The following is a 27,721-nucleotide window of genomic DNA, read 5'->3' as shown; positions in this document are numbered from 1 at the left end:
TAAGGTGAAAAGGAGTAATGACTTTTGGCAGGAATTTTGGATTGGGTCTAAGAACCACTTTGTTAGGGTGGATTTGAAAAAATGGTTCTTCTGTTGTGAATGTTTGTATTTCACTCACTCTTCTGAGAGAGGTAATGGCAACAAGGAAGGCAGTTTCCATGTTAGGAATTGCAGGTCAGACTTCTGTAAAGGCTCAAAAGGGGGACCCATAAGTCTTGTAAGGAAAACATTTAGGTTCCATACCAGTGCAGGTGGTAACCTAGGTGGAATTATTCGTTTTAATCCTTCCATAAATGCTTTAATTGCAGGTACTCTAAAGAGAGATAAGTGTTGTCTATTTTGTAAATAGGCTGCAATTGCTGCTAAATGCAGGCGTATGGAAGAATAAGCCAAATTGGACCTTTGTAGGTGTAGAAGGTAGCAGATGATATTTTGGATGGAAACATCCAGTGGATCAATGTTATTGTTGTTACAGTATATTGCAAAAAATTTCCACTTAGCTGCATAACATGCTCTGGTAGTGGGTCTTCTAGCTTCTTTAATTATGTTCATACAGTCTTGTGGTAGGTTTAAGTAACCAAACTCTAAGACCTCAGGAGCCAGATCGCCAAATTCAGTTGGTTTGGATCTGGGTGTCTTATTTCTCCATGGTTCTGTGTTAACAGGGATGGCGTGAGCCGTAAATTTTGATGTGGAACCAGTGAGAGATTCAATAGCGTGGTGAACCACGGCTGACGTGCCCATGTGGGGGCCACTAGTATTAGTTTGAGAGACTGTTGTCTGAGCTTGCGTACTACTAGTGGAATGAGTGGGAGAGGCGGAAAAGCGTACGCAAATCTGCCTGACCACTTTATCCATATCGCATTTCCTTCCGATTGTGGGTGTGTAAATCTGGCGGCGAAGCTTGGGCATTTCGCATTCTCGTGGGTGGCAAACAGATCTATCTGTGGATGCCCCCACCTTTGGAAGAATGGTTGGAGAACTTGTGGGTGCAACTCCCATTCGTGAATCTGTTGTGACTGACGACTCAACAGATCTGCTATCTGATTGTGAATTCCTGGAAGGTGTTCTACTGTCAGGTGTATGTTTTGAGGGATGGCCCAGCTCCAAATGGTCTGTGCAAGTTGGGACAGTTGCAGAGAGTGCGTCCCCCCCCCTGTTTTTGTACATAATACATGGCTGTCATATTGTCCGTCCGGATTAGAACAGCCTTGTTTTGTACTTGTACTTGAAAGGTTTTGAGTGCTAGGAAAATTGCTAGCAGCTCTAAATGGTTGATGTGGAACTGTTTGTTGATTGTTCCATTGGTCCTGTGTGGTATAATGCAAGATATGGGCTCCCCATCCTGCGAGGGATGCATTTGTCGTGAGCACTATTTGTGGAATAGGGTCTAGGAACGGCCGTCCCTTTGTCAAGTTTTTGGTGTTCCACCATTGCAGGGAGCGATATGTATGGCTGTCCACCAACACCAGGTCTGTGAGCTGACCTTGAGCCTGATTCCACTGTTGTGCTAGACATTCTTGTAGTGGGCGCATTTGCAGTCTTGCGTGAGGGACTATGAAGATGCAAGACGCCATCATGCCTATTAGTTTCATGAACACTCTGGCTTGAAGAGAGTGTTGGCATTGGAAAAGGGAAACTAAGTTCTGAATGCTTTGAATCCTGGCTTGACTTGGATACGCTAGAGCTACTGATGTGTTTATGGTAGCTCCTAGATATTGATGAACGTGCGAAGGCTCTAGGTGCGACTTGGTGTAGTTTATTGTAAACCCTAAGTCGTGTAATGTTCGAATCGTTTGTTTTGTGTGTTGTACACACTGGTTGAACGATCTTGCTTTTATGAGCCAGTCGTCTAGGTAAGGGAAGACATGTATCTGTTGTCTTCTGAGATGTGCTGCTACTACTGCTAAGCACTTTGTAAACACTCGTGGTGCTGTTGTGACCCCGAATGGAAGGACTTTGAACTGAGAGTGTTGTATGACAAATCTTAGATACTTCCTGTGCGCAGGATTTATAGGCACATGGAAGTAGGCGTCCTTTAGGTCTAGTATTGAAAGAAAATCTCCCTGTTCTAGCAATGGGAGTACTTGTTGTAAAGTGATCATGTGAAAATGATCTGATTGTATATAATGGTTGAGGGGCCTGAGGTCGAGAATTGGTCTCAGTGTCCCGTCCTTTTTGGGGATTAAGAAGTACAGTGAGTAGACCCCCTGTTCCTTGTTCTTGTAGAGGAACTACTTGAATAGCATCTTTTTCTAGCAGTGTTAGAACTTCTTGTTGAAGCAGAGTTGTGTTCTGTGGACATTGGACGCTGCCTGGGTGGTATGTTTGGGGGGTTGGTGTGAGTTCTAGGCAGTAGCCATTTTGGATAATCTGTCTTACCCACTTGTCTGTTGTGATGGAATTCCAGACAGGTAGGAACTGTGATAGTCTGCCCCCCACAGGAGTGGAATGCTGTAGGGGAGGCAGAGGGAAGTCACTGTTTGGGTGTGGAAGAGGAGCGGTTGTTGTTATTACCTCTACCTCTTCCCTTGTTGTTATTGCCTCTGTATCCTCCTCTAAAGTAGCCTTTATTAGAGGAGGTTTGCGTGTGTGTTTTAAAAGATGATGTGGTATCTGCGCCGGTTTTCTTGGAGCCTCCTCTATAAGAGGAGCGGCGAAAAGAACCTCTAGTTTGGGTGGATTGTAATGCACCCATAGACTTAGCAGTGTCTGTGTCCTTTTTCATCTTTTCCAGTGTATTATCTACATCCGGCCCGAACAGTTGGTTCTGATTGAAGGGTTGGTTCTGGATGGTAGTTTGTACTTCTGGTTTGAAACCTGAAATGCGTAACCATGCATGACGTCTGAGAATAACACTAGTGTTAACTGCTCTGGCTGTGTGTCAGCTACATCTAGTGCGCATTTAATTGAGGCATTAGATATTAATTTGCCTTCCTGTAAGAGTTCTGCAGCCAGATCCTTGTGTTGATCTGGTAGGTGTTCCATTAACTTTTCTAGTTGGTCGTAATGAGCCCTGTTGTATCGTGAGAGTAAGGCTTGTGTGTTTGCTATGCGCAATATGTTTGTTGCTTGTGCAGCAATTCTTTTCCCTGACGCATCAATAATCTTGGCTTCTTTGTCAGGCGGGGGTGTGTCACCAGAAGTTTGAGAATTGGCTCTTTTACGTGCATTTGACACTACCAAAGAGTCTAGTGGCAGATGTGCCTTATGTATACTCGATCAGCTGGTGCTGGTCTGTACTTTTTCTCTATTCTGGGATTTAGCACTCTACACCTTACTGGATCTTTAAAACTGTCTGGAGCATGTTTAATGACTCCTTTGATCATGGGTAATATTTGAGTGGATCTTTGTGACTGTTCAAAAGTGTCTAATAAGAAGTCCTCCTCAATGGCATCAGAGTGCACAGGAACCCTATAGTGCAGCTCTGTTTAATAAATGATTAAACCCAATACTATCCTCTGGAGGGGAGGGTTTTGTTGGGTAGTACTGAGGATCAGGGATGTCTGGTGCATTGTTTGGTGCAAAATGATATGCATCGTCTTCCTTGAGATATTCTGGGTTGATATCCTCATCTAAATGGTATGTATGTGGCTCTGGTACATCATCCCCCCCACCCAAATCATACTCCTCGTCAGTGTGGTGTGATGATGCAGGAGATTGGATAGGAGAAGTTATAGGTTCAATATGTGGAGTAATAGGAGAGGAAGAAGGTGAAGGAGAGGAAGGGTGCATTAGAGAAGTTGCACAATCCTTTTTGGCAGGAACCACGGGTGTAAGTGGTGTGTCTGCTGGCCTTTTTTTTTTATAAGGAATTGCTTCCACATGTCCAGTTTTTGGGTTAATATGGACTTTTTTCTGTTTAGGATCTGGTCTAAACAGATCTTCCTCTTCTATAATCTTCTTCGGCGTCGATTTTTTCGGTGCCGATAGAGGTTGCTTATTGTTCTTTGCCTTAGGAGGAGTGATTATGTCCTGTGGCAATTTTTTCGGTGCCGAAGGTGGCTTAGGTTTATCTGGAGTCTTTGGTACCGATATTGGCGGTTTCGGCGTGGAGACAGGTTTTGCTGGGCCTGCGGCACCAGAATCTGGCTTCCCTTCTTTGTTTTTGGAACCGGAAGGTTTCGGAGTCGAAGCTTTCGGGTCCGGTACTGTCTTTGGCTTCGGCACCGATTTGTCTTTTGGTTCGGGTGCTGAAGTGTCTTTGTCTTTGAGCACCGAAGGGCGTTTTGGCTTCGGTGTCGACGAGTCCTTCGGTGTCGAAGGATGTTTCGGTGCCAATGGGGGAGGTAGAATTGGCACATGTTGTTTCTTCTGCGCCGAGGCACCGGAAGGCATAGTCTGTTTCCTCGGAGCCGAGCCCGAAGGCGGGGCGTTAGAGGGTAAATTTCGGTCTCAACTGGGCCCCATGGGCAGAGTGCTGACCGCTGCCTTTTGTTTGGGTAGTGTATGTCGTGCAGGGGCAGAGGTACTCACGGGTTGTCGAGATGGAATCGAATCGTCCGAGTCCTCTGCCCCTGATATGATCTGGAGATTAGGCGAGTCTTCCTCGGCGACGAGTGGAGCCTCCTCCTCGGAGATATCTTCGAGCGGATCTTCATCCTCGGAGACGTCTTTTTTGACGATCTCCTCCTCAAAGATGGCCTCCGGTGCTGGCGCTGATCGCCTCATCTCGTGTCGACGGGCCCTTCGATCCCGAATGGTCTTTTTCGATCAGAGGAGGCACAGGCTGTGCAGGTCGACTCGTCGTGTTCTGGCGAGAGACAGAGGTTGCAAACCTCGGGATGGTCGCTATGAGGGAATTTTGCTCGACATACCAGGCACCTCTTGAAAGGAGTTCTGTCCATGAGGCGTAGGCCGTATGGCGCCGATAGGCCCAATGGCCCACGTCGACGCACCGGGATGTAGCTGGTGATGTCGAAAGTGTATTCGATGTCGAAGAAGTTTAAAGTTTCACGCTTCGAAAATGCAGAAAAATGTTTTCTAGCCGGAGCGGAAAACTTTCATCCGAACCCAGTGGCGGAAAAAAACAATCTAAAGATGGAGTCGATGACCATGCGCAGTATTGTCCAAGGGAGGAGTCACCTATCTCGTGACTACATAGACTTCTTCCAAGAAGACAACAACCACCTGCAATCATCCGAGCCCAACACCAGGTGGCGATCTTTTGCTAAATGTACAATCTGCAGCTCATATGCCTCGAACATTTGCGTTAACAGTATCATTTTTTATTGCCAATACAGCGTCATCAATGTGTTTTCCGAAGAGTGACTCACCGTCAATAGCCATATCTAGAACCTTTGCTTGTACCTCAGGTCTAAAGGTGGTTGCTCTCAGCCATCACCAACAACAGCTGCTCCAGCTAAGTGTCTAAAACAAGTATTTACCACATCAAGGGCACAGTCAATTGTCTTTGAAGCTGCACGCTCACCCTCCAGCAGTATCTTGCGTGCATCTTGTCTGCTTTCCTTCGGGGATAAGGTCTATTAGCCCTGCCATGTCTAACCACATCTGGCGGTCATAGCCGCCGATAATGGCTAGAGCATTTGCTGCTCTGATTGTGACAGCTGCCATTGAAGAAAATCTTTTTCCAAGAATGTCCATTCTATGCCCTTCTTTATCAGGGGGGTGGGGGATTAGTAATCGGGGTAGCCGGTTTCTTAGATCGCCTTTTACTGCCTTAGAGATGACACAAAACTGCCTTAGGATGTCCAATAAGGCAAGATGGAGAGTCATCCGGGGTGCTATACTTCATCTGCACACGAGGCAGTACTGGTGGAATGAGCACTGTTTTCTTTTTTGTAATCCTGATGCCCTCCTGCCATATATGGTCAATGATAGGTATGGAGTGTACCACTTTTCTTGCGTCTTCCTTGAAGTTGTATAGAAAACATTTGGTTGGCTTCACTGCAATAGGCAAATGAAACCTGTTGGCGGCTCTGCATTAAGTTGTGAAACCTCTCGATATCTTCTGGAGGAGAGTCTGACAGAAGGTGCAGGGGAGGAGATGGTGTTGGAATCAAGTAGTCATCCCAAGGGTCAGGAGTATATTGGATCTGGCAGTTCACCTTCCTCTACATCTTCCAAGGAGGAAGTGTTCTGTGCTCCTGGGTCGGCTGCCCGAGCCCGACATATTCACAGGTGTGCTAGGCGGTTAAGGACCTGGTGTAGCTGTAGGTTCTTCCACTTGAGGTACCTGATTCTCTGATTGATGTTGCTGAGGAGGGAATCTTGGTCTATAATCCACCAACATGGCTTGAAGATCCTCGATTAACGATTGCGGTAGATGGGCCATGTCCTTGGGGTGCGGTTCCGGTCGGAAGTTAAATTGATAACTGTGATGTGGAGCCATATACCACTGCTGGAAATATTGCGCTTCTTCCTGATAGTCTTCATTCTCCTTGTCATCCTCCTGGCACTTCACTTGAAGCTCAGAGGGGCTGTGAGCTACCCCATAGATGCCATCATCATCCTCCTCTTCTTCTACATACCCTTCCAAAAGATATGATGGAAGCAAAGGCTATACCTTGCTATAGTCCTGCATAGACGGGGGTAAGAATGTCTTTGTTGCTCTAGTGACTTGAGTAATCCTCGTTAACTGAAGTGTCAACGGTGCGGAAGGTTTGGGAAAGGGCACTTCTTCCGTCGACGGTGCTGTTGTCTGCCGTATTGTTATCAACGGTGTCATTGTCCACGATGTCATTGTCCACGATGTCTTCGTCCACGATGTCTGTCGTCGATGGTGTCTCTGTCGTCCACAGTGTCTTCATCGACGGACCACCAGTGGAGGAGTCCGTCATCATAGGGATCTTCGTTGACAGCATTGCAGCCGACAGAGGGTCGTTAGCGGTCTTCGACGGCGATGAAGCTCTCATCGTCAACGTGGAGACTCTGTTAGAGAGAATAGGAGACTGGATCAACGTCGTTGCCGATAGCGTTGACTATGTTACATAGATTGTCGTCGACGAGAGAAAGAGATTGTCGTTTGCGATTACTTTTTCAAGGTTTTCCTATTTACAGGATCAGAAGAAGAGGCTCTAGGGCGATCTCATTCCTTTCTGACAGGTGTTGAGGGCGCAGATGCCGGTTCAAAGGAGTGTTTAGTATATTTCTCCTTACTTGAAGCCCTTTCCGGAGAAGGCTTAAAATGTTTTCTTCCCTCACCTGAAAAACTGTCCTTGGATCTAGTCTTCTTGTGGGATGTTGAAGCTCTACCCTCCTCTTCATCAGAAGAATGAGATTATGTTTTGTGATTTGGAGCCACAATACCAATCTTCCCTCTCTGTCTTTAAGGGTCTTGTTTGAGAAAGTGAGACAGATTTTACAATCTCTCACCTCATGCCTAGGATATTGGCAATTCTTACATTCCTTGTGCGGTTTATCTACTTGGACCCTTTTCTTCCCACAGGTTTTACAAGGGCGGAAAAGGCTTCTTTTGTCTGACATGATGTCCAGATTTGCTGAAGAGAAGAAATTGAGTAGTACTCAGGGAGACTCCCATCTACACAACGTACGATGAAAATCTGAAGAGAACTGACCTCTGCTGGAAGTATTATAGAGGGTGCTAACAGCTGATTGGCTGAATGCCAACATTCGGTCCTTTTTTAAAAAGGACATACATAGGGTACTGTTTAGATGGCCTTTGGTCATTATAGCGTATGATGGATTTAAGGTACTGCTTGAATATTTTACTGTGTGACTCCCATCTCGATGACGGGGAATGATTCAGGCATGTGGATTTATGAAAGATACCCCAATACTGGATAAAGAAAATGTTCCCCTGGTTCTCTCTATTCATCCACCGTAACTGCGTTCTATACCTCCTTCTGTACTGTCGGATTATCTTTGTTGTGAAGGATTGTATATGTTCCTATATGTTTGTTGTTTCCACTAGGTAGGTCCAAGCACTAAGGTATGTTGTTCAGTTTGCAAATTGGCACATATTTATCATCCAATTCACTGTGTGAATTGGTGTTGTGTGTCTGGGCATACAATTCACACAAGGGAAACCTACTGGCTTTGTTAATGCTTTTCTTAAGCTTGAATTCACAGAATATTACATGCATATATTAATATCTCGTTCAATAGTCAGTCCTCAGTTGAGCAAAAAGTAATGGCAAGTAGAAGGCATCTTTGAATTCAGGGGTCAAAAGCTCAAAACATGTTGGATGAAACGTAATTACTGCATCTGCAACCAGTTTCTGCCTTTGCAGTCTGAGGAGTGCTCAAAAGCTGGAAATAGGTCTTCTCATAACTATTAATCAATAATTGTTAAGCGCTGCAAAAAGCAGGGATGCTGGAGTGAATTACTGTATTGTGCCGCATTCCACTGCTGCATTTGCAACATGCCTCCATTGCAGCCCATATATCCTAAAGGAAAGTGTGTCAATGCAACATACGTGCAAGCAGTGGTCCATGTGAACATTCTTTCTACTTCCAGCATCTGGAGCCTACAATTGCATAATTTAAGCTGTAAACATTTGACAGATTCCATTTTGATAATGATTACCACCTTGTTTCAGCAGGCACAACCCATTACCTATTTTTCAACCACAAACACCGATGCAAAACATTTATGCTTACCAGTGTGAATTGCAAAGGGTGGGAGAGGTGGTTCCCCCTTTGCCACCTTTTCTCCCTGCAATTCGCAATGTATGCACTTCATAGTGTGTACTGCAAATTAAGACTTCAACATGCAAGTTACATTGCCTTTGCCAATGCAAAGTCCATGGAACATCAGACCTCAGATTTTGAAACGCAGAGACGTTATCACACCCTATCATCAAAGTCATCTGTCAGCAGTAAACAATGAAAGACCTGAATTCATTTGTATAGGCTTTATCTTCTAGTCTGTACGATTGCCTTGAGTTCATACTTTGTATGATCATTCACTCACCAGGATAACAGTGGGATTGTCCTGACACAGCTTGATAATGAATGCTAAGGCATAGGTTTTTATTTCCTTCTGGATCTGCAACATTGGAACCTGAAAACACAAAAATGACTGTCAACGCAAAAGCAGCAGTTATATATAAAGGAATACATATCATTTACTAAAGCCGTGACACAGGTCCTCTGACGGAAATCTATGCAGCACTAGTTGAGAATGTGGACAAAAACTATTGGTGTGGTATGGGAAGGATGGAACCCTCCAGCTCTCTACAAGAAAGGAAATACAGTGACCCTACTCAACTGTCAGGAGGCTGTTTACAGCATTTTAAATAACAGTAGTAACTACAGTGACATTTAGGTCTATCAAAGCTAGGGTGCTTTTAAGTACCTGCATTCTGAAAGCTAATTGGTCAGGCTATAATGTGTGAATGCAAACAAACATAGGGAGAGGTTATAGCCTTACGGCTAGAGCGGTCGACCTCGAAGCTGGGGAACCTTTTTTGGGGCAGCCTCAGCTTTGGTAAATAACTTTTTCCGCCTGTTGAAACCAATCTACATCATGGTTCCAAACTCCGATCCTTGGAGCACCAGCACCTCCCCATGCCTGTGCAATGTTTGTTTTTGCCACCCCATCTGCAAGCCTAAGCCATATTTTAGTATATTTTTGCCAGTCTGTCTCCCCCGTCACTCTCAATATGTGCCACTGTGCCTCAACCAGGACCTGGAGACCCACTACAGCTGTCATCACTCGGGCAACTCCCGCCCAATATGACAGAATTCTGGGACCGGTCCAGAGGATATGAAAGAAGGAACTCACCTCCCCGCATTCCTTGGCGCACCGGTCTGTGTCGCAGCATCCCATACGGTGCTGAAGGGTCCTAGAGACATATGATCTATGCAGAATCAAGAGATGATTCAGGCTGAACAGCGCCAGTATGGCAATCTCCCTAGGACTCTGTATGGCTTCCACCCAATCATCGTCCTCCAGGAGCTCCACGACTGTTTCGAACGCTTCCCTCAGGGGGCTCATGGGATCAGGGGAGTTATTCATAATCTTTTGATACATGAGGGAGACAGCTTTGTCAATCATTGGTTCGAGTGGGGGGCGTGGCCAGCGGCATGGCGGCTTAGACGTACCTTGCCGGAGCTCCTGCCGAGCAGCATAATAATCCGACGTTCAACTTTGCCCCGCGGACCACCAACGAGTACAAGCGGCAGCCCAGGCACCATTGAAACTGGTGGAAGTGCGGAAGCGGCAAAACAAAGCCAGGGTCCGCGGCAAAACGAAGGTTTTTGTTCATCCCGATGTGCTCCTGAACGGACAAGATGGCGGCCGCGACGCCCAACTGACTCCGGCGAGTCTAAGAGACGTTGATAGCCCGCCTGGAACTACGGAGGCAAGAGACGGCATCGCGACAGAGAGCAGCCTCGGTGAGTCCGACTTGGACGAGGAGAGGGGCCCAGAAGCAACACGGGACGCTGCGGTCGACCGGCCGCCTTTACCAAGATGGCGGCCGGCAATATCCGCAGCAGGCCCTGAGGTGCAGCAGCCCCCCCGTAGCGGTTCTGGTACTGAGGTGAGGCGGGGGACCCTGGAGGAAGAGCCGCAGCAGCAGAGGAGCGGCCGAGCGAAATCGCGGTGCCTGGCAGAGACAGGGAGCTGCGGGACGCACACCGCTACTGCGGGACACTGCAGCAACATGGCGCCGGCAGCCGGAGGAAGCGCGGGGGGCGCACAACAGCTAAGGTGACCAGCCAGTGAGGGCTCTGATTCTGCCCATCTGGACATTAGGCACCCCCCCCCCCATATCCTCGCTGAGACGTCCGGAGTGTGCCACAAGAGACCTGGCCCCTCTGGAGGGGTAACTGGCACCGGCATTAATTCAAGCCTGGGCTAGACACCTGGGGCGTGTGGTACATACTACCACGGCCCCCACAACGTACAGGCCCCCCCCCCTACACAGGTGGAGGGACTCAGGGTGGGGAACAGAGAGTGAAGTGGAGGCAACCAGCTGAGGCGCTAAGGCCTGGTGATATCGAGGAGAGGATACCCTACGCGGCGCTGATACAGGCGGTGCAGTGCAGCGGAGAGTCACTGCTTCTTGCTTGGCCTGGCACACTCCCACGCCGCGCCAGGGGTCAGTGGCGTGCGTCCAGCGGCGGGAGCATATATCCGAGGAACGAGTAGCCATGGGGAAGGGAGACCCAGCTACGAGGAACAAGAAACAGGGCCCCATGGATAACTTTACGGCGCCAAAACCTGCCGCGGAACAGCAGTCCGGACCACACGGATCGCGATCTGATACGGCGATGTTGATGGAGGCCATCCAGGCCTCTAGGACTGACATACAGGCATCCCGATCGGCCCTGGAGGTCAAGATTGGGGAGGTTGGCTCTGAGGTTACGCTGCTGAGGCAGGACTTCCGGAATCTGACGGAAAGGGTGGCGGCTACGGAAGCTGGAATAAGTGACCATGATGCAGCAATAACTACGCTGAAGAAAGAAATGGCTGAGCTGCAGGCCTCACATCGTCAGCTGCTGTGGAAGGTGGACGACGCGGAAAATAGATCAAGACGCAATAACCTCCGCTTTGTGGGCTTTAGGGAAGGAAGCGAGGGGAAGGACATGTCCTCCTTCCTACACAACTGGTTGACGGCTACATTCCCAACAGCGCAGTTTTCCGCATGCTTCGTCATTGAGAGGGCTCATAGGGCCCTTCTGGCCAAACCACCGGAGGGGGCACGGCCACGGCCAGTTATAGCACGCTTCCTGAACTATGCCGATAGAGATTTAATCCTACGAGAAGCCAGGAAGCGGGGAGAGATTCGGTGGGAGAACACAACCATAATGATTTTCCCGGACTACAGCCAGGAAGTCTCGAAGCAGCGTCGCTCCTTCGACTCAGTGAAGGCAAAGCTGAGGTCGCTGAACATTGCCTACATGCTTCTCTTCCCTGCAAAGCTCAAAGTGCTCTATAAGGACAAGTCCATCTTCTTCGCACATCCTGAGGATGCTTGGCAGAGGCTCGAGGAACGCCCCATCCTGAATGGTAGAGAGGCGGCAGGCCGGGAAGCGATGGAGAGGTCACTACGAGGACGGCCGCTCCGGGAGCAGCCGAAACCACAGAGATCGAAAACGAGACGGATGAAGACTCGGAAACCAGAGACGCCATACCAACCCCGTGGTACAGAGGACAGGAGAGGAAGCAGGTCGACGTCGCCGGGTCTTGGTTCTGTGGCAAACGCTAGATTCGGCGTCTTCAGGAACGGAACCCGATCGGAAGGAGACGAAGGAGCAGGATCGGAGGATCGCACATCCGAAGGAGAGGAGGAAGATATAGTGGATGATTCAGTACACCCGCTGGTCACAGAAATCCAGCATTTGGAACAGGACTCATCGGGGCAGGTGCCCACCATGGACTCACAAGACTCACGCTCATGAATGACAATAGTGTTCGGGGGATAGAATGATTGCAGCTCGGTGATATGGAGCACGCAAGTTACCACGCCCTTCTTTGTTTCTTACGTTTTTTCTTACTGTTTTTTGACCAGTGAAGGGAGGGATGGGTGGGTGGGCGACAGGCCTTCTCCCGTGGATAGTTTGGTCCCAGGTTGGGATACGACTGGAAGGGGAGGGAGGTGGGGTGGGGGGTGGGAAGGGGGGAAGGTTTTCAATGTTTCTCAAGTTGGGGCCGGTGAGGGACAAGGGGGGGGAGGGGGGATGTAGTTAATGGGCAGAAGCAGCGCACCTCGACACACCGCACCACTCTTCCACCACAGGGACGCAGCATTATAGGAACTGACTGGACACAATGGCAAGTGCACTAAATACCTCACATCCGGGTGACCAGGGAATCTCCTTATTGACGTGGAATGTCAACGGCCTTGGGTCAAAGATCAAGAGGGGGCTGGTAAACGCCTACATCAAAAGGGTGGCACCAGACATCGTCCTACTACAGGAGACTCACCTCAGGGGCAATAAGTGTGCTTTTATAGCGTGGGGGAATTACGTGGCACTGGCATATGCGGGCGATACATCAGATTCAAGGGGGGTGGCGATTCTAATAAAGAAAACAGCACCCTTTCATATCACACATACATGGATGGATCCCCAGGGGACCTACGTGGGGGTGCAAGGGACATGGAAAAACTGTAGGTATACTATCATTTCAGTATATGCACCACCGAAACTCCAGGAACGCACCCTCAAAGCAATCACCGCCATCCTTATCGATACAGCGGACACTGTTCAGATAGTGGGTGGCGATTTCAACGACGTCATGTGTGCAGCACAGGATCGTACTGGAACAGCGCGTCAAGGGGGGTCATGTTCGGCACTAGCACGACAAATACACACCATAGGACTCACTGATGTCTGGAGGTGGCTCCACCCTACACAAGCGGCATACTCTTTTTACTCAGGGGCACACAGAGTCTTTTCAAGGATAGACTACATATTCACATCTAGACAGTTCCTAACCTCGAGAGACATGGCGGAATATAAAGCAAGGGGAATCTCTCCCACTCGCCACTCTACGCACAGTTGGGAAGGGAGAGGGGTAGAAGAGGGGCTGAATGGCGCCTAGCGGCGTGGGACCTCCAAACACCGGAAATATTGCGTGGCATTAGAGCAGACATTAAGGTCTACATCGCCGAAAACGAAGGGACGGTCATATTCTGGGAGGCAATGAAGCCGGTACTGAGGGACCGCATACAGAGCAGATTGGGGGAGGCGCGACGGGCACAACAAGCGGAGGTGTCCGCCTTGGAAACGGATATCCTGGCCCTAGAGGCGGCCTACCAACAGAGGAAGGAGGCAGGAACACTCAGACTACTGCTGGATACTCAAAGACACTATAGGGAGAAGGTGTCCAATGAGGCTCGGACGCAGTCATTGGCAACCCTACACCGATTATACGATGTGGGGGACAAATCCGGCAAACTCCTGGCATGGCTCAGCAGAAAGGAAAGAGCGGCGAGATGGGTGGAACAGGTCACAGCAGCAGATGGAAGGCAGCTGCATACAGGCGAAGACATAGCGGAGGTCTTTGCATCCTACTTTGAACGTTTCTATGAGGCCAGGGACCTGGGCACAGGTGACGACGCACAGTCCTACATAGGTGATGCAGAGGTGCCGGTATTGTCAGCCGAGGCCTGCGAGACGCTGGAGGCTGAGGTCACTCTGGAAGAGATAGCAGACGCCGTGGCCACTCTGAAGTGGGGAAAACACCCGGGCCGAATGGCTTCCCAGCGGAATTTTTCAAAAAGACAGCCGATCTATTGACACGCCACTTAAAAACCCTGTTCGTGGAGGCTTGCCGGGAGGGATGCCTACCACCAGACCTCACGTTGGCCACGATCGTACCGATTTATAAGGAGGGCAAGCCGAGGGGAGAGTGTGCATCATACCGCCCCATATCTCTCCTTAATATGGAGGTGAAGATCTTGGCCACCATTCTAGCCAAACGTCTGAGGACAGTCATAACAGACCTTATCCATATGGATCAGTCGGGTTTCCTGCCGGATAGAGCGACTAAGTTGAATCTCCGTCGTACTCATAACTGGTTGCAAGAGGTTGGGGGGAGGAGGGAGCCCCATTGGTTCCTCTCCCTCGACGCGGAGAAGGCCTTCGATGCGGTACATTGGCCGTTCCTAATGGCGGTGTTACATAGATTTGGATTCGGCCCCAAGTTCCAACACTGGGTCCGACTTTTGTACACAGCCCCAAAGGCGCGGGTTCGGGTCAACGGGAGGCTGTCTCGCGAATTCCGAATTGGCAGGGGCACCCGCCAGGGGTGCCCGCTATCCCCCCTCTTGTTTACACTCACCATAGAAATCCTAGCGATAAGGATTAGACAGAATCCGGAGATCAGGGCTTTTCGTGGGGAGACCCCGGCGCTACACAGGAAAAAATATCCATGTACGCGGACGACGTGTTGTTGTATGTCACCGAGCCAGAGACTACAATCCCGGAGTTATTCATCGAGTTGGGCGGCTTTGGTGCCAAGGCGGGCCATACCATAAACTGGCACAAATCAGTCCTTTATGACCCTCAAGGTCGAGAGCGAGGGGAGTACCTACCGGAGCAACTAATACATACTCAGGTGGGATTCCAGTACCTGGGTATCTACGTTACCCTGGATAAGGAACTCTCATTTCCCAAAAACATAAAACGGAGCATGGATAGCACGACGACGGAGATGACCAGATGGAGACATCTGCCGCTCATACAAAATGGAGGAGTGCAGAACGCGTCCTGCACTGTCCTATGGCACTCCAGTGGGAGAAGGAAACTTCTTCAAGCAAAAGTTCAGTGGGTAGTTTCAAGTTCATAAATGAGGTGACGTAGTAATATCAATGTTCATGGGTACAATTTATTCGTTCAAGAAGTCACATATTACTTCATAGTGACAACATTTGAGTACAATGGCTTCATGTTGTAACTTTCATAGTCAGGAAATCCGATTGCATAATTTATATCCCTATGCATTTCGGGATAACCCTTTGTCAGGGGACATATCACAATCTGAAATTAATGAAAAGTTGACAATATATCAGGAAGGTGAGGAGCCTCCACAGCAAATAACAGTTAAAAAATACACAGCGTAAGACGGGTGGACAACCGAAATCTGAAGAGAGAATTAGTAAATATGGGAGGTGTGCCTATAAAGTATTCACAGAATAGACCCAAAACAGAGGGGAAGGTGAAAATGTCCGAGGTCGAACAGTGAAGTGGTGCCAAGGGTGCACGAAGACTGCATTCAAAGAAACGAAATACTGGTGCGAAATCGCCCAGGTGAAACAGGTATGTCGTGGAAAAGGTTAACCGGCGTCAAACACAAGTGCCACAAAAACCAAGAGTACATTGGTGTCAAGTAAAAGCAGATCATCCAAGTGAGGTGTGAACGATGAAGGGGGCTTACCGGAGCCAGAACCGCGGGTGACACGCAAAACGGGTGCACCAGGAACTCGGAAGACGCCGAGTAAAAGACCGGAAAGTAAATACACAAGCCAATGGGAAATAAACAAAGAAAGCGGACGGGTAAGAGTGTGTGCCGGTGAGATAGGAGAAACAAACGGGGGACTACATAGGAGCAAATATGTAAACCATCAATAAACAAAGAATAATGTGCAAAGATGACATGTAAAAATGTAACGGGAACACAAAAATAATAAAACATCAAGGGAGCGGGCGAAATATAACCAGGTGAAAGAAAAAACCAACACTAAAGAGAAATCTAAATGGAGGGATCGAAACGGAGTAATAGTGGGTGACATCAAGGAACTAAACATAAAACTGGGAAAATAGCCAAATGCATAAGAGGAGAAACCAGAAACAAGAGGATACTATGAAAATCTCATACGTTCAATAGGCAAGAGGGAAGAGAATAAGACAATGATAAAGACACAGTTAAGAAATGGTGGAAAAGTAGCCGAAACACAGATACTCAGTAAAAAATAGTGAATGAGATGGAGAGTCACAGGAACCAGTTGAATAAATCTGAATGGAGGGATCGGAAAATAGATGGACAGTGAAAAGAGTGTGAATGAAATGGAGTCATAGGGAACAATAAGACCGTCAAGGGAAAAGAGGAAAGGGCAGATACAATGTGACAATACAAGGGATCAGTGATAGTTCAAAGAAAACAACTGTATTCAATCCGATCGTTAAGGCCTTTGGGCTGGCATGCATCGAGTCTCTTTATCCAAAATGTCTCTCGTTGGAGCAGTCTCTTTCTGTTATCAACGCCTGGTCTCAGCGGGACAACTTCCAAAATGAGGAACCGTAGTTGACTCACATTATGCTGATGTGTGGTAAAATGAGCAGCAAGGGGGGCTTTTAGAGTCTTATTTCTTATGGTGCTCTTGTGTTCGGTCAAACGTGTTTTAATTTTTCTCTCAGTCTTGCCCACGTAGGGTAACCCACAGGGACATTTCAGCAGATAGACAACGTTTTTGGAGTCACAAGTGGCATTGGTCAAAAGTTTAATGGTTTTACCAGACGATGGGTGATTGATAGAGTTCCCAGCAATTATATTGTTACAATGGCCACAGTTCAAGCACGGTCTTGTGCCATTATAACGGATAGACTCATCAGTGGATGTGGCTTCCAAAATGTTCTTAATGTTTTTCGCTCTCTGGTATGCAAACAATGGTCTGTGGTTGAAGATACCTTGAAAATCAGGTTCATATCGAATCATATCCCAATTCTTAAGAACGATGTTCTTGATGGTACTTTTGGTGGAATATTTAGATACAAAGACAGGTCTCTGGTTACTGTTCGATTCATGGTGAACTGACAATAGATCTTGACGATTTTTCTCAGACATGCGTGATCTGGCGGTCAATAAAGTAGACTCAGGATATCTACGATCTCTGTATTTCTGTATGATCCTTTGTTCGGACAACTCATATGCCGCAGATTCTGAACAAATTCTTTTAGCCCTTAGCAATTGCGAGTAAGGTAAGTGCTTTTTCAGGGACGATGGATGACAACTTGTGAAGAATAAAGCATTGTTCCTGTCGGTCTCTTTCACAAATAGATCAGTGACTAGTTTGTTATCTTGTAAACTCACTCTTACATCCAAGAAAGGTAAACTGGTTGTACTGATGGTGTGGGTGAATCGTTTCTTGGATGTAAGAGTGAGTTTACAAGATAACAAACTAGTCACTGATCTATTTGTGAAAGAGACCGACAGGAACAATGCTTTATTCTTCACAAGTTGTCATCCATCGTCCCTGAAAAAGCACTTACCTTACTCGCAATTGCTAAGGGCTAAAAGAATTTGTTCAGAATCTGCGGCATGTGAGTTGTCCGAACAAAGGATCATACAGAAATACAGAGATCGTAGATATCCTGAGTCTACTTTATTGACCGCCAGATCACGCATGTCTGAGAAAAATCGTCAAGATCTATTGTCAGTTCACCATGAATCGAACAGTAACCAGAGACCTGTCTTTGTATCTAAATATTCCACCAAAAGTACCATCATCAAGAACATCGTTCTTAAGAATTGGGATTAGATTCGATATGAACCTGATTTTCAAGGTATCTTCAACCACAGACCATTGTTTGCATACCAGAGAGCGAAAAACATTAAGAACATTTTGGAAGCCACATCCACTGACGAGTCTATCCGTTATAATGGCACAAGACCGTGCTTGAACTGTGGCCATTGTAACAATATAATTGCTGGGAACTCTATCAATCACCCATCGTCTGGTAAAACCATTAAACTTTTGACCAATGCCACTTGTGACTCCAAAAACGTTGTCTATCTGCTGAAATGTCCCTGTGGGTTACCCTACGTGGGCAAGACTGAGAGAAAAATTAAAACACGTTTGACCGAACACAAGAGCACCATAAGAAATAAGACTCTAAAAGCCCCCCTTGCTGCTCATTTTACCACACATCAGCATAATGTGAGTCAACTACGGTTCCTCATTTTGGAAGTTGTCCCGCTGAGACCAGGCGTTGATAACAGAAAGAGACTGCTCCAAAGAGAGACATTTTGGATAAAGAGACTCGATGCATGCCAGCCCAAAGGCCTTAACGATCGGATTGAATACAGTTGTTTTCTTTGAACTATCACTGATCCCTTGTATTGTCACATTGTATCTGCCCTTTCCTCTTTTCCCTTGACGGTCTTATTGTTCCCTATGACTCCATTTCATTCACACTCTTTTCACTGTCCATCTATTTTCCGATCCCTCCATTCAGATTTATTCAACTGGTTCCTGTGACTCTCCATCTCATTCACTATTTTTTACTGAGTATCTGTATTTCGGCTACTTTTCCACCATTTCCTAACTGTGTCTTTATCTTTGTCTTATTCTCTTCCCTCTTGCCTATTGAACGTATGAGATTTTCATAGTATCCTCTTGTTTCTGGTTTCTCCTCTTATGCATTTGGCTATTTTCCCAGTTTTATGTTTAGTTCCTTGATGTCACCCACTATTACTCCGTTTCGATCCCTCCATTTAGATTTCTCTTTAGTGTTGGTTTTTTCTTTCACCTGGTTGTATTTCGCCCGCTCCCTTGATGTTTTATTATTTTTGTGTTCCCGTTACATTTTTACATGTCATCTTTGCACATGTCATCTTTGTTTATTGATGGTTTACATATTTGCTCCTATGTAGTCCCCCGTTTGTTTCTCCTATCTCACCGGCACACACTCTTACCCGTCCGCTTTCTTTGTTTATTTCCTATCGGCTTGTGTATTTACTTTCCGGTCTTTTACTCGGCGATTTCCGAGTTCCTGGTGCACCCGTTTTGCGTGTCACCCGCGGTTCTGGCTCCGGTAAGCCCCCTTCATCGTTCACACCTCACTTGGATGATCTGCTTTTACTTGACACCAATGTACTCTTGGTTTTTGTGGCACTTGTGTTTGACGCCGGTTAACCTTTTCCACGACATACCTGTTTCACCTGGGCGATTTCGCACCAGTATTTCGTTTCTTTGAATGCAGTCTTCGTGCACCCTTGGCACCACTTCACTGTTCGACCTCGGACATGTTCACCTTCCCCTCTGTTTTGGGTCTATTCTGTGAATACTTTATAGGCACACCTCCCATATTTACTAATTCTCTCTTCAGATTTCGGTTGTCCACCCGTCTTACGCTGTGTATTTTTTAACTGTTATTTGCTGTGGAGGCTCCTCACCTTCCTGATATATTGTCAACTTTTCATTAATTTCAGATTGTGATATGTCCCCTGACAAAGGGTTTTCCCGAAATGCATAGGGATATAAATTATGCAATCGGATTTCCTGACTATGAAAGTTACAACATGAAGCCATTGTACTCAAATGTTGTCACTATGAAGTAATATGTGACTTCTTGAACGAATAAATTGTACCCATGAACATTGATATTACCACGTCACCTCATTTATGAACTTGAAACTACCCACTGACCTTTTGCTTGAAGAAGTTTCCTTCTCCCACTGGAGTGCCATAGGACAGTGCAGGACGCGTTCTGCACTCCTCCATTTTGTATATTCGAATTTTGGGTCCCTACTGGCCGGAAGAGATCCAGCTCCTAGGCACCCGAAGATTTAACACTCGCGTGTTTAAGTTGACCTTTTTGATAATCCCTAGAGGGCGTGCCGCCTTTCCAAATCATTTGCTGACATCTGCCGCTCACCATTTTGGGCCGAGCGGCGATGTACAAAATGATTGTCCTTCCGAAGTTTCTGTATGCGCTCCAAAATGAGTACTACCAGCTACCGGCCAATACCATAACCAAAATCCACGCAGACCTCCGGGCGTTCCTGTGGCTAGGGAAGCAACCCCGAGTGGCCTTGTCGACTTTACAACGTCATCAATACAGTGGGGGGATCTCACTCCCCAACCTAGAGGTGTACTACTGGGCGGAACACCTCGCCCCGATCAATGAGTGGCTACACGCGCCTGCTGACCACCCCACTTATGCGCTGGAACGCTCCACTATGTCATCCAGAAATGTATTCTATTATCTATACGGGGGGCGATACGGACATCGCTTTTACCGGCCACGGTGATCACCCTAGACGCCTGGAACAGGGCTACTAGACGTATGGGGTGGGACAAGAAGCCTACCCGACAGACGCCACTGTGGCACTGCCAATGGTTGAGAGAACTCAGTAAGCTACGCAGTTTCCAAAGATGGGACGATATAGGAATATCCACCATTGGGGATGTAATTGCAAGGGGGGAGTTGAAGTCCTTTCAGGTGCTTAGAAACGAATTTGGGTTGCACAACACGCAGTTCTATAAGTACGCTCAATTGAGGCATGCATGGAGGGCACAAAACATCACGCTCATAGAGATCCCAGAATATGCACCGCTAGAGGGTAGGCTACTCCAAGAGCAGGTTATGGGAAAAGTGGTATCACTCACGTATAAAACCCTGACGAACCACATGTTAGGCGACTTGGCAAGGCTGCGGAGAGTGTGGGAGGCAGATGTAGGAGAAGTGGAAGATTTAGACTGGGAGATTGTCTTGATGCATCCTCGCGAGGTGGCGATTAAATCAAGGCTACGCCTCATCCAACTAAACGTGCTACACAGAACCTATTTCGACAGGGTACGCCTCCTCAAAATGGGAAGAATAACCGACCCGGTGAGCCTTAGGTGCCACCACGGTCGTGGAGATATTTTCCACACGATCTGGGCTTGTGACATCATACAGACATACTGGGGGCACATATTCACTGAGCTGGAGGAGATCCTGGGATTGGCTTTGACGCGCGACCCTAAATTGGCTTTATTAGGCATGACAACTGAGGTTGACTTACCGCGCCCCCTGCTTATCTTCTTGGTACTTGCCTTGGTGGTGGCGAAGCGAGACATTGCGAAATATTGGGGTGCGGCGGAACGGCCAGACATTGAGGAGGAGAGGCATGGACCTGTATATGGCAGCTGAAAGAGTGACTTATAAATCTAGGGGCTGCCCCAAAAAGTTTAAGAGAGTGTGGACAAAATGGAGACAACACCATGGATTAGAGGGAAGCCTAGGAGGCGGGAATTGAACGACGGGAGGGCTCGGGACACAACAGATGTGGTAAAAGCTACAGTGTGGAACAGGCGCAGCTCGACTGCTCATACTCTTGTGTGGGGATAACGGACTGACTTGATAGGGTGGAAGGGAGGTGGGTCTGGGGGAAGAGAGAGGGGGGGAGGTAAGCTGCTTTTGAAGTATTGTTACAATGTTAAAGTTGTGGCTACATATAGAATAATGTGACTGATGGAATCAAAAGTTGCGCATACAGCGGACAGAGGTGGAATGTTGACGCCCTGCCGGCTGCTGAAATATCTTACCGTTTCTTCTTACAGATGCAACAATAAAAATAAATTCAAAAAAAAAAATCATTGGTTCGAGTAAGAGAGTGTCCTCTAACGGGGAATATTCAAGTATGTGTTCCCCCTCTGACATATGGCATCATAGGGCATGTCTCAACTGCAGGAAGGAATATGCTACTTACCAGTATGCATCTGTTCTTGGCATGTAGGGCTGCTGACATTCATATCTATGCATAGATCGCCGCCTAGTGTTGGGTCTGGATGATTGCACATTGTTGTCCTGGAAGAGTCTTCGAAGTATCACGAGATAGGTGGCTCCTCTCTCGGACTACAGTGCGCATGGGCATCCTCTCCATCACCAGATTGTTTTTCGCCATTGTGGCAGAGATGGAGTAGAGTACAGTAAGAGATGTCCATGTAAAGAGTGAATGCTGCAGCTACGACAGGCACCGGGGAGGCGGGTGGGCGATATGAATGTCAGCAGCCCTACATGCCAAGAACAGATGCATACTGGTAAGTAGCATATTCCGTTCGAGGCATATGGGCTGCTGAATTCATATCTATGCATAGAATGTATAGCAGTATCTCCCTTAGCGGTGGCTACCTGTGTCAGTTGCAGCAGTCTGGAAAAGAGTTTTGAGAACAGCCTGTCCTACAGCAGCTTGCTGTTTTGAATGTACATCTACACAATAGTGTTTTGTAAATGTATGTGTGGTTGACCATGTGGCTGCTCTACAAATTTCGTGTAAAGGAATATTTCCCAGGAAAGCCATGGATGCCCCTAGCTTACGTGTGGAATTCGCTCTAGGTGGGACTGTTAAGATGCGTTTTGCTTTCAAATAACATATTTGTATGCACTTAACTATCCATCTGGCTATACCCGATTTTGAAATAGGGTTACCCTTGTGCTGTGGTGAGAAGGCAACAAACAATTGTTTTGTTTTGCAAAATGTTTTAGTTCTGTCTATGTAATATAGCAGAGCTCTTGACATCAAGGGTATGCAAGGCCCTTTCAGCTATTGTTTGTGGGTTCTGAAAGAACACTGGTAGTTCTATAGTCTGATTTATATGGAAATGGGATACCACCTTTGGCATGAACGTAGGGTTTGTTCTAAGAACTACTCTATTTGCATGTACCTGAATAAATGGCTCTTGAATAGTTAGGGCTTGTAGCTCACTAACTGTTCTAAGCGAAGTAATGGCAATAAGGAAAGCCACTTTCCAAGTAAGAAATTGTAGTTCGCATGAGTGCAGTGGCTCAAAGGGTGGTCCCATTGGTCTGGTTAAAACAAAGTTTAGATTCCAGACTGGTGAAGGTGGGTGTTGGGGAGGGATTACGCGTTTAAGTCCTTCCATGAATGCTTTAATTGCTGGCACCCTGAATAGTGAAAGGTGTTACCTGTTTTGCAAGTATGCTGCTAACGCAGCTAGGTGTATTCTGATGGAAGAAAAAGCTAAATTGCACCGTTGGAGATGCAATAGGTAGCAAATGATGTTTTGAGTGGAAGCATCAAGCGGGTTGATGTCATTGTTGTTACAGTAAATGACTAAACGCTTCCACTTAGCTGCATAGCATGCTCTGGTAGTGGGTTTCTTTGCCTCTTTGATAATGTTCATGCAGTGTGGAGGCAAGTTGAGGTATCCAAATTCTAGGACTTCAGGAGCCAGATCGCTAGGTTCAGCTGTTGGGGATCTGGGTGTTGGATTTTGCCATGGTTCTGCGTTAGAAGACTGGGTGTTAGTCGCAGTCTTTGATGAGGCACCACTGACAGTTCTAGGAACGTTGTGTACCATGGTTGCCTCGTCCACATGGGAGCAACTAGGATCATTGTTAGTGAATGTTGGCGCATTTTGCGTGCCACCAGCGGTATTAGTGGAGCTGGGGGAAAAGCGTACGCAAATTTGCCTGACCAGTTCATCAATATGGCATTGCCTTGCGACTGCGGATGTGGGAACCTTGCGGCAAAGTACTGGCATTTTGCGTTTTCGCTTGTGGCAAACAGGTCTATTTCCGGGTGTCCCCACTTCCGGAAGAATGGTTGGAGCACTTTGGGGTGAATTTCCCATTCGTGCTTCTGTTGGCTGTGCCTGCTTAGGGGGTTGGCCAATTGGTTGTCCTTGCCTGGGAGGTGTTCTGCCATGAGAAAAATGTTCCTCTGAATGGCCCATTTGCACATTGCTTGAGCTAGGTGCGACAGCTGTGGCGAGTGTGATCCTCCCTGATTTTTAATGTAATACATAGCTGTCATGTTGTCTGTCCTGATCAACACAGCTTTGTTGCGTAAGTGTGTCGCGAAAGCTTTTAGTGCTAGAAAGATAGCCATCAATTCTAGGAGATTGATATGCATCTTCTCTTGCTGTACAGTCCAGAGTCCCTGTACTATGTAGTGTAGGACATGGGCTCCCCATCGTAGTAGGGATGCGTCTGCTGTCAAGACTATTTGTGGGACAGGCTCTTGGAACAGTCGACCTTTGCAAAGGTTTTGTGGATTCCACCAATGCAGAGAGTTGTATGCATGACTGGTCACCAACACTAGGTCTTTTAATTGCCCTTGAGCCTGGTTCCATTGCCTTGCTAGGCATTGTTGCAGCGGACGCATATGTAGTCTGGCGTGAGGGACTATGAATATGCACGAGGCCATCATGCCTATTAGCTGCATAAACACTCGAGCTGGTAGTGAGTGTCGGGGTCTGAACTTTTGTATCAGCGTCTGCATTCCCTGGACCCGTGCTGTGTTGGGATATGCTTTTGCTGACAGTGTATCTATTGTCGCTCCCAGGTACTGTTGGACGTGGGAGGGTTGTAGGTGTGACTTTGGGTAGTTTAGGGAGAATCCTAAACTGTGCAGTAGGTGTATGGTCTTTGACATGTTGTCGGCACATTGCTGGGCTGTTGGCGCGTATATTAGCCAGTTGTCCAGATAAGGGTACAAATGTATGTTTTGCCTTCTGAGATGTGCTGCTACTGTAGCTAGACACTTGGTGAACACTCTTGGAGCTGTTGTCACTCCAAATGGCAGGACCTTGAACTGGTAGTGTTGCCCTTGAATGGTGCACCTCAGATACTTTCTGTGAGCAGGGTGTATTGGGATATGAAAGTATGCATCTTTGAGGTCTAAAGTTGCTAGGAAGTCTCCTTGGCGAAGTAATGGTAAGACTTGCTGGAGAGTGAGCATGTGAAAATGCTCTGACAGAATGTAGAGGTTGAGGGGCCTGAGGTCCAATATTGGTCTGAGCGACCCGTCTTTTTTTTTGGGGGGGGAATTAGAAGTATACTCCTGTTCCCTGATGTTGCAGTGGGACTGGTTCTGGCCCCCTTTTGCAGCATACTGATGACCTCTTGCTGAAGTAATGTTATATGTTCCTGTGACCTAGGACGGTGCACGGGTGGTATGTTGGGTGGAGTTGAGGTGAGCTCTAGGCAATAGCCATGTTGGATAATTTGCCTGACCCATTTGTCTGTGGTGATATTTAACCAGGCTTGTTGAAATTGTTGTATTCTTCCCCCGACTGGTGTTATGTGGTCTGGGGGGAGTGTCAAGAAGTTACTGCTTTGTGTTAGTGGAGGATCTATTTGCATTGCCTCCACGACCTCTGCCCTTGGTATTGTTTCCTCTATAACCACCCCTGCTGGTGTTTTTGTTACATGTGGATTGTGTGTTATTTTTGTAGTTGGAGGATTGCTGTGATGTTCCTCGCGCTCCTCCTCTGTAATTGGAGCGACAAAAGGAGCCCCGGTGTTGTTGTGACTGAAGTGCCCCCATAGATTTTGCAGTTTCTGCATCCTTTATCATTTTGTCCAGAATTGAATCAACTGCTGGACCAAATAAAAAATCTGGGTTAACTGGCTGATTAAGAATTGTGGATTGGACTTCATTCTTAAAGCCTGAGATACGAAGCCATGTGTGTCGCCTTAAGAGCACGCTGGTATTAATGGATCTGGCAGCTGTGTCTGCCGCGTCTAGCGCACACTTAATGGATGCATTGGTGATGAGCTTTTCTTCTTGTATAAGTTCATCTGCCTGCTGTTTGTAGGGTTCAGGCAAGTGTTGGAGAATTTCTTCCAAACTGTCGTAGTGCGCCCTGTCATATCTGGCTAGCAAGGCTTGTGTATTGGCTATACTCCAGGAGTTTGCTGCCTGAGCTGCCACTCTCTTGCCTGATGCCTCAAATACCTTAGATTCCTTGTCTGGAGGTGCTGCCTCACCAGTAGTCTGTGAGTTTGCACGCTTACGTGCGATTGATACCACCAAGGAATCTAGGGGTAGCTGTCCTTTGATATATGTAGGATCTATAGGTGCAGCTCTGTATTTCTTCTCAATTCTGGTGTTTATGACCCTGGCTCTAGCAGTGTCCTTAAAAATGTCACATGCTTGTTTCAACACCCCTTTTAACTTTGGGAGAATTTTAACGTGTCTTTCAGATGTTGTGAGTGTATCAAAGAGGAAGTCTTCCTCAATTGCATCAGAGTGCATCTCTACATTGTGGTAGGTTGCTGCTCTATCTAATAGAGAATTATATGCCGCTGTATCCTCTGTGGGTGATGGTTTAGTAGGGTATACTGCAGGGTCTGTAATGGGCAGAGTAACTTCATTGTCTGGTTCCCCTCCCACACTCCATGGTTGTGTGTTTGGCTCTGTATCTAGGTTTTGTGGATAAGCAAAACCTACATCTGCGTCCTGATCTTCATCAGGGTTGTAGTCAGAGCGTGTTGGTGAGTTTGTGTTATAAGGAGTAGTAGGCATAGCAGGAGTGATAGGTTAAAGAGTATAGGAGAGTGAGCACAGTCTCTCTTTTTATTTAGGGTGATCCTGGAAAGGTCTTCAGTTGGTAGAGGCCTTTTCTTTTTAGTATAGACAGTCACTTTACCAGTTTTTGGATCAATGTAGATTTTTGACTGGTTCTCTGTGGAGGAATCTGGGTGAAGAATCTCCTCTTCCACAGTCCTTGGTTTTGGTGTTGCAACCTTTGGTTTTTGTTTCTTCGGGTCGATGGTTTTTGGGGCATCGACCGTTTTAGGTGGTTGTATCGCCTTTGGTTGTTTTTCAACAGGTTTCGTTTGTTGAACGACTTTTGCTGGCTTCTCAACTTTTTTCGGACCGAGCGGTGTTGTCGGTTCGACGGTCTCTTTATGTTGCCTTGGAGCCTGCTGTTTTGGGTCGACGCCCTTTTTCGGGTCGATGTACTTCGGATCGACCGATTTCTTTTCGACCACCTTCGGTTTCGTTTTCGGGTCAACGGCAGTTTTGGGCATAGGCCTTGTTTTGTCGTCGCCTGGTTTGTTCCCCTTGTCGATACCTGAGGCTGATTTGTTCGATTCGACGTGCTTTTTGGGGGTCGATTCGACGTGCTTTTGTTTTTGTGTCGAATCGGCGTGTTTTGGCTTCGAGGTTGACTCGACGGCCTTCGACTTCGAGCTCGACTCGACTGCTTTAGTCATCGATGTCGTCTCGACAGTCTTTGGTTTCGAAGGTTGAAGTGGTACTGTGGCCTTCGGTTCGATGCCTTTCGGCTTCAATACCTTCGGGTCGACGTAATTCGGTCCTAAGACTGTATTGTCGACAAGTTTCGATGGAACCGATGTTGTGTGGCGTGTCTCAGAGGTCTCTTTTGATATGTTCTTAGCCGGGCAGCTTGGCAGGGCTGTAGAACGAGGTTGTTGGTCTCGGCTAAGGCCTAATGGCGATGCCTCGACCCGAGTCTCTGATAGAGATGTAGTGTTTATGTGGGGCGGTGTACTCACGGTTCGCCCCTCGCCGTCATCGGAGTCGTCTTCAACTGCTACGATGTCCTGATCATAGGCCTCGAGATCGACGATGAGGTCTCCCTCTTCGGGGTAATATTCGGAATCGGGCTCAGAGTATTGTCCGTCATCTCGGTCTGAGTCTACGGCACTTGCTAGATCTTCATCGTCCCCAAAGATGTTCTCGGGCTCCGGCGCCCATCGTTGCATTTCTTGCCTCGTCGCCCGTCGATTCCAAATAGTCTTTTTTGATGACTGGGCACAGGCCAGGCAACTATCTTCGTTGTGATCCGGAGATAGGCAGTTG

General features: G+C 47.3%; 1 protein-coding gene across 2 annotated transcripts in view; it reads right to left on the bottom strand.

Moving 5' to 3' along the window:
* LOC144762304 (exportin-5-like) overlaps positions 1-27,721 on the bottom strand; it is a 2,548,278-nt gene that overhangs the window by 1,212,912 nt on the left and 1,307,645 nt on the right. For both annotated transcript variants that reach the window (XM_078647452.1, XM_078647453.1), the window contains one exon: positions 8,897-8,986. In XM_078647452.1, the coding sequence (XP_078503578.1) occupies positions 8,897-8,986 (90 nt within the window). The remainder of the gene's footprint in view (positions 1-8,896; positions 8,987-27,721) is intronic.

Source organism: Lissotriton helveticus, chromosome 6 (assembly GCF_964261635.1).
Source record: "Lissotriton helveticus chromosome 6, aLisHel1.1, whole genome shotgun sequence".
NCBI classification, from domain to species: Eukaryota; Metazoa; Chordata; class Amphibia; order Caudata; family Salamandridae; genus Lissotriton; species Lissotriton helveticus.
This window is presented reverse-complemented; position numbering and strand designations above follow the sequence as displayed.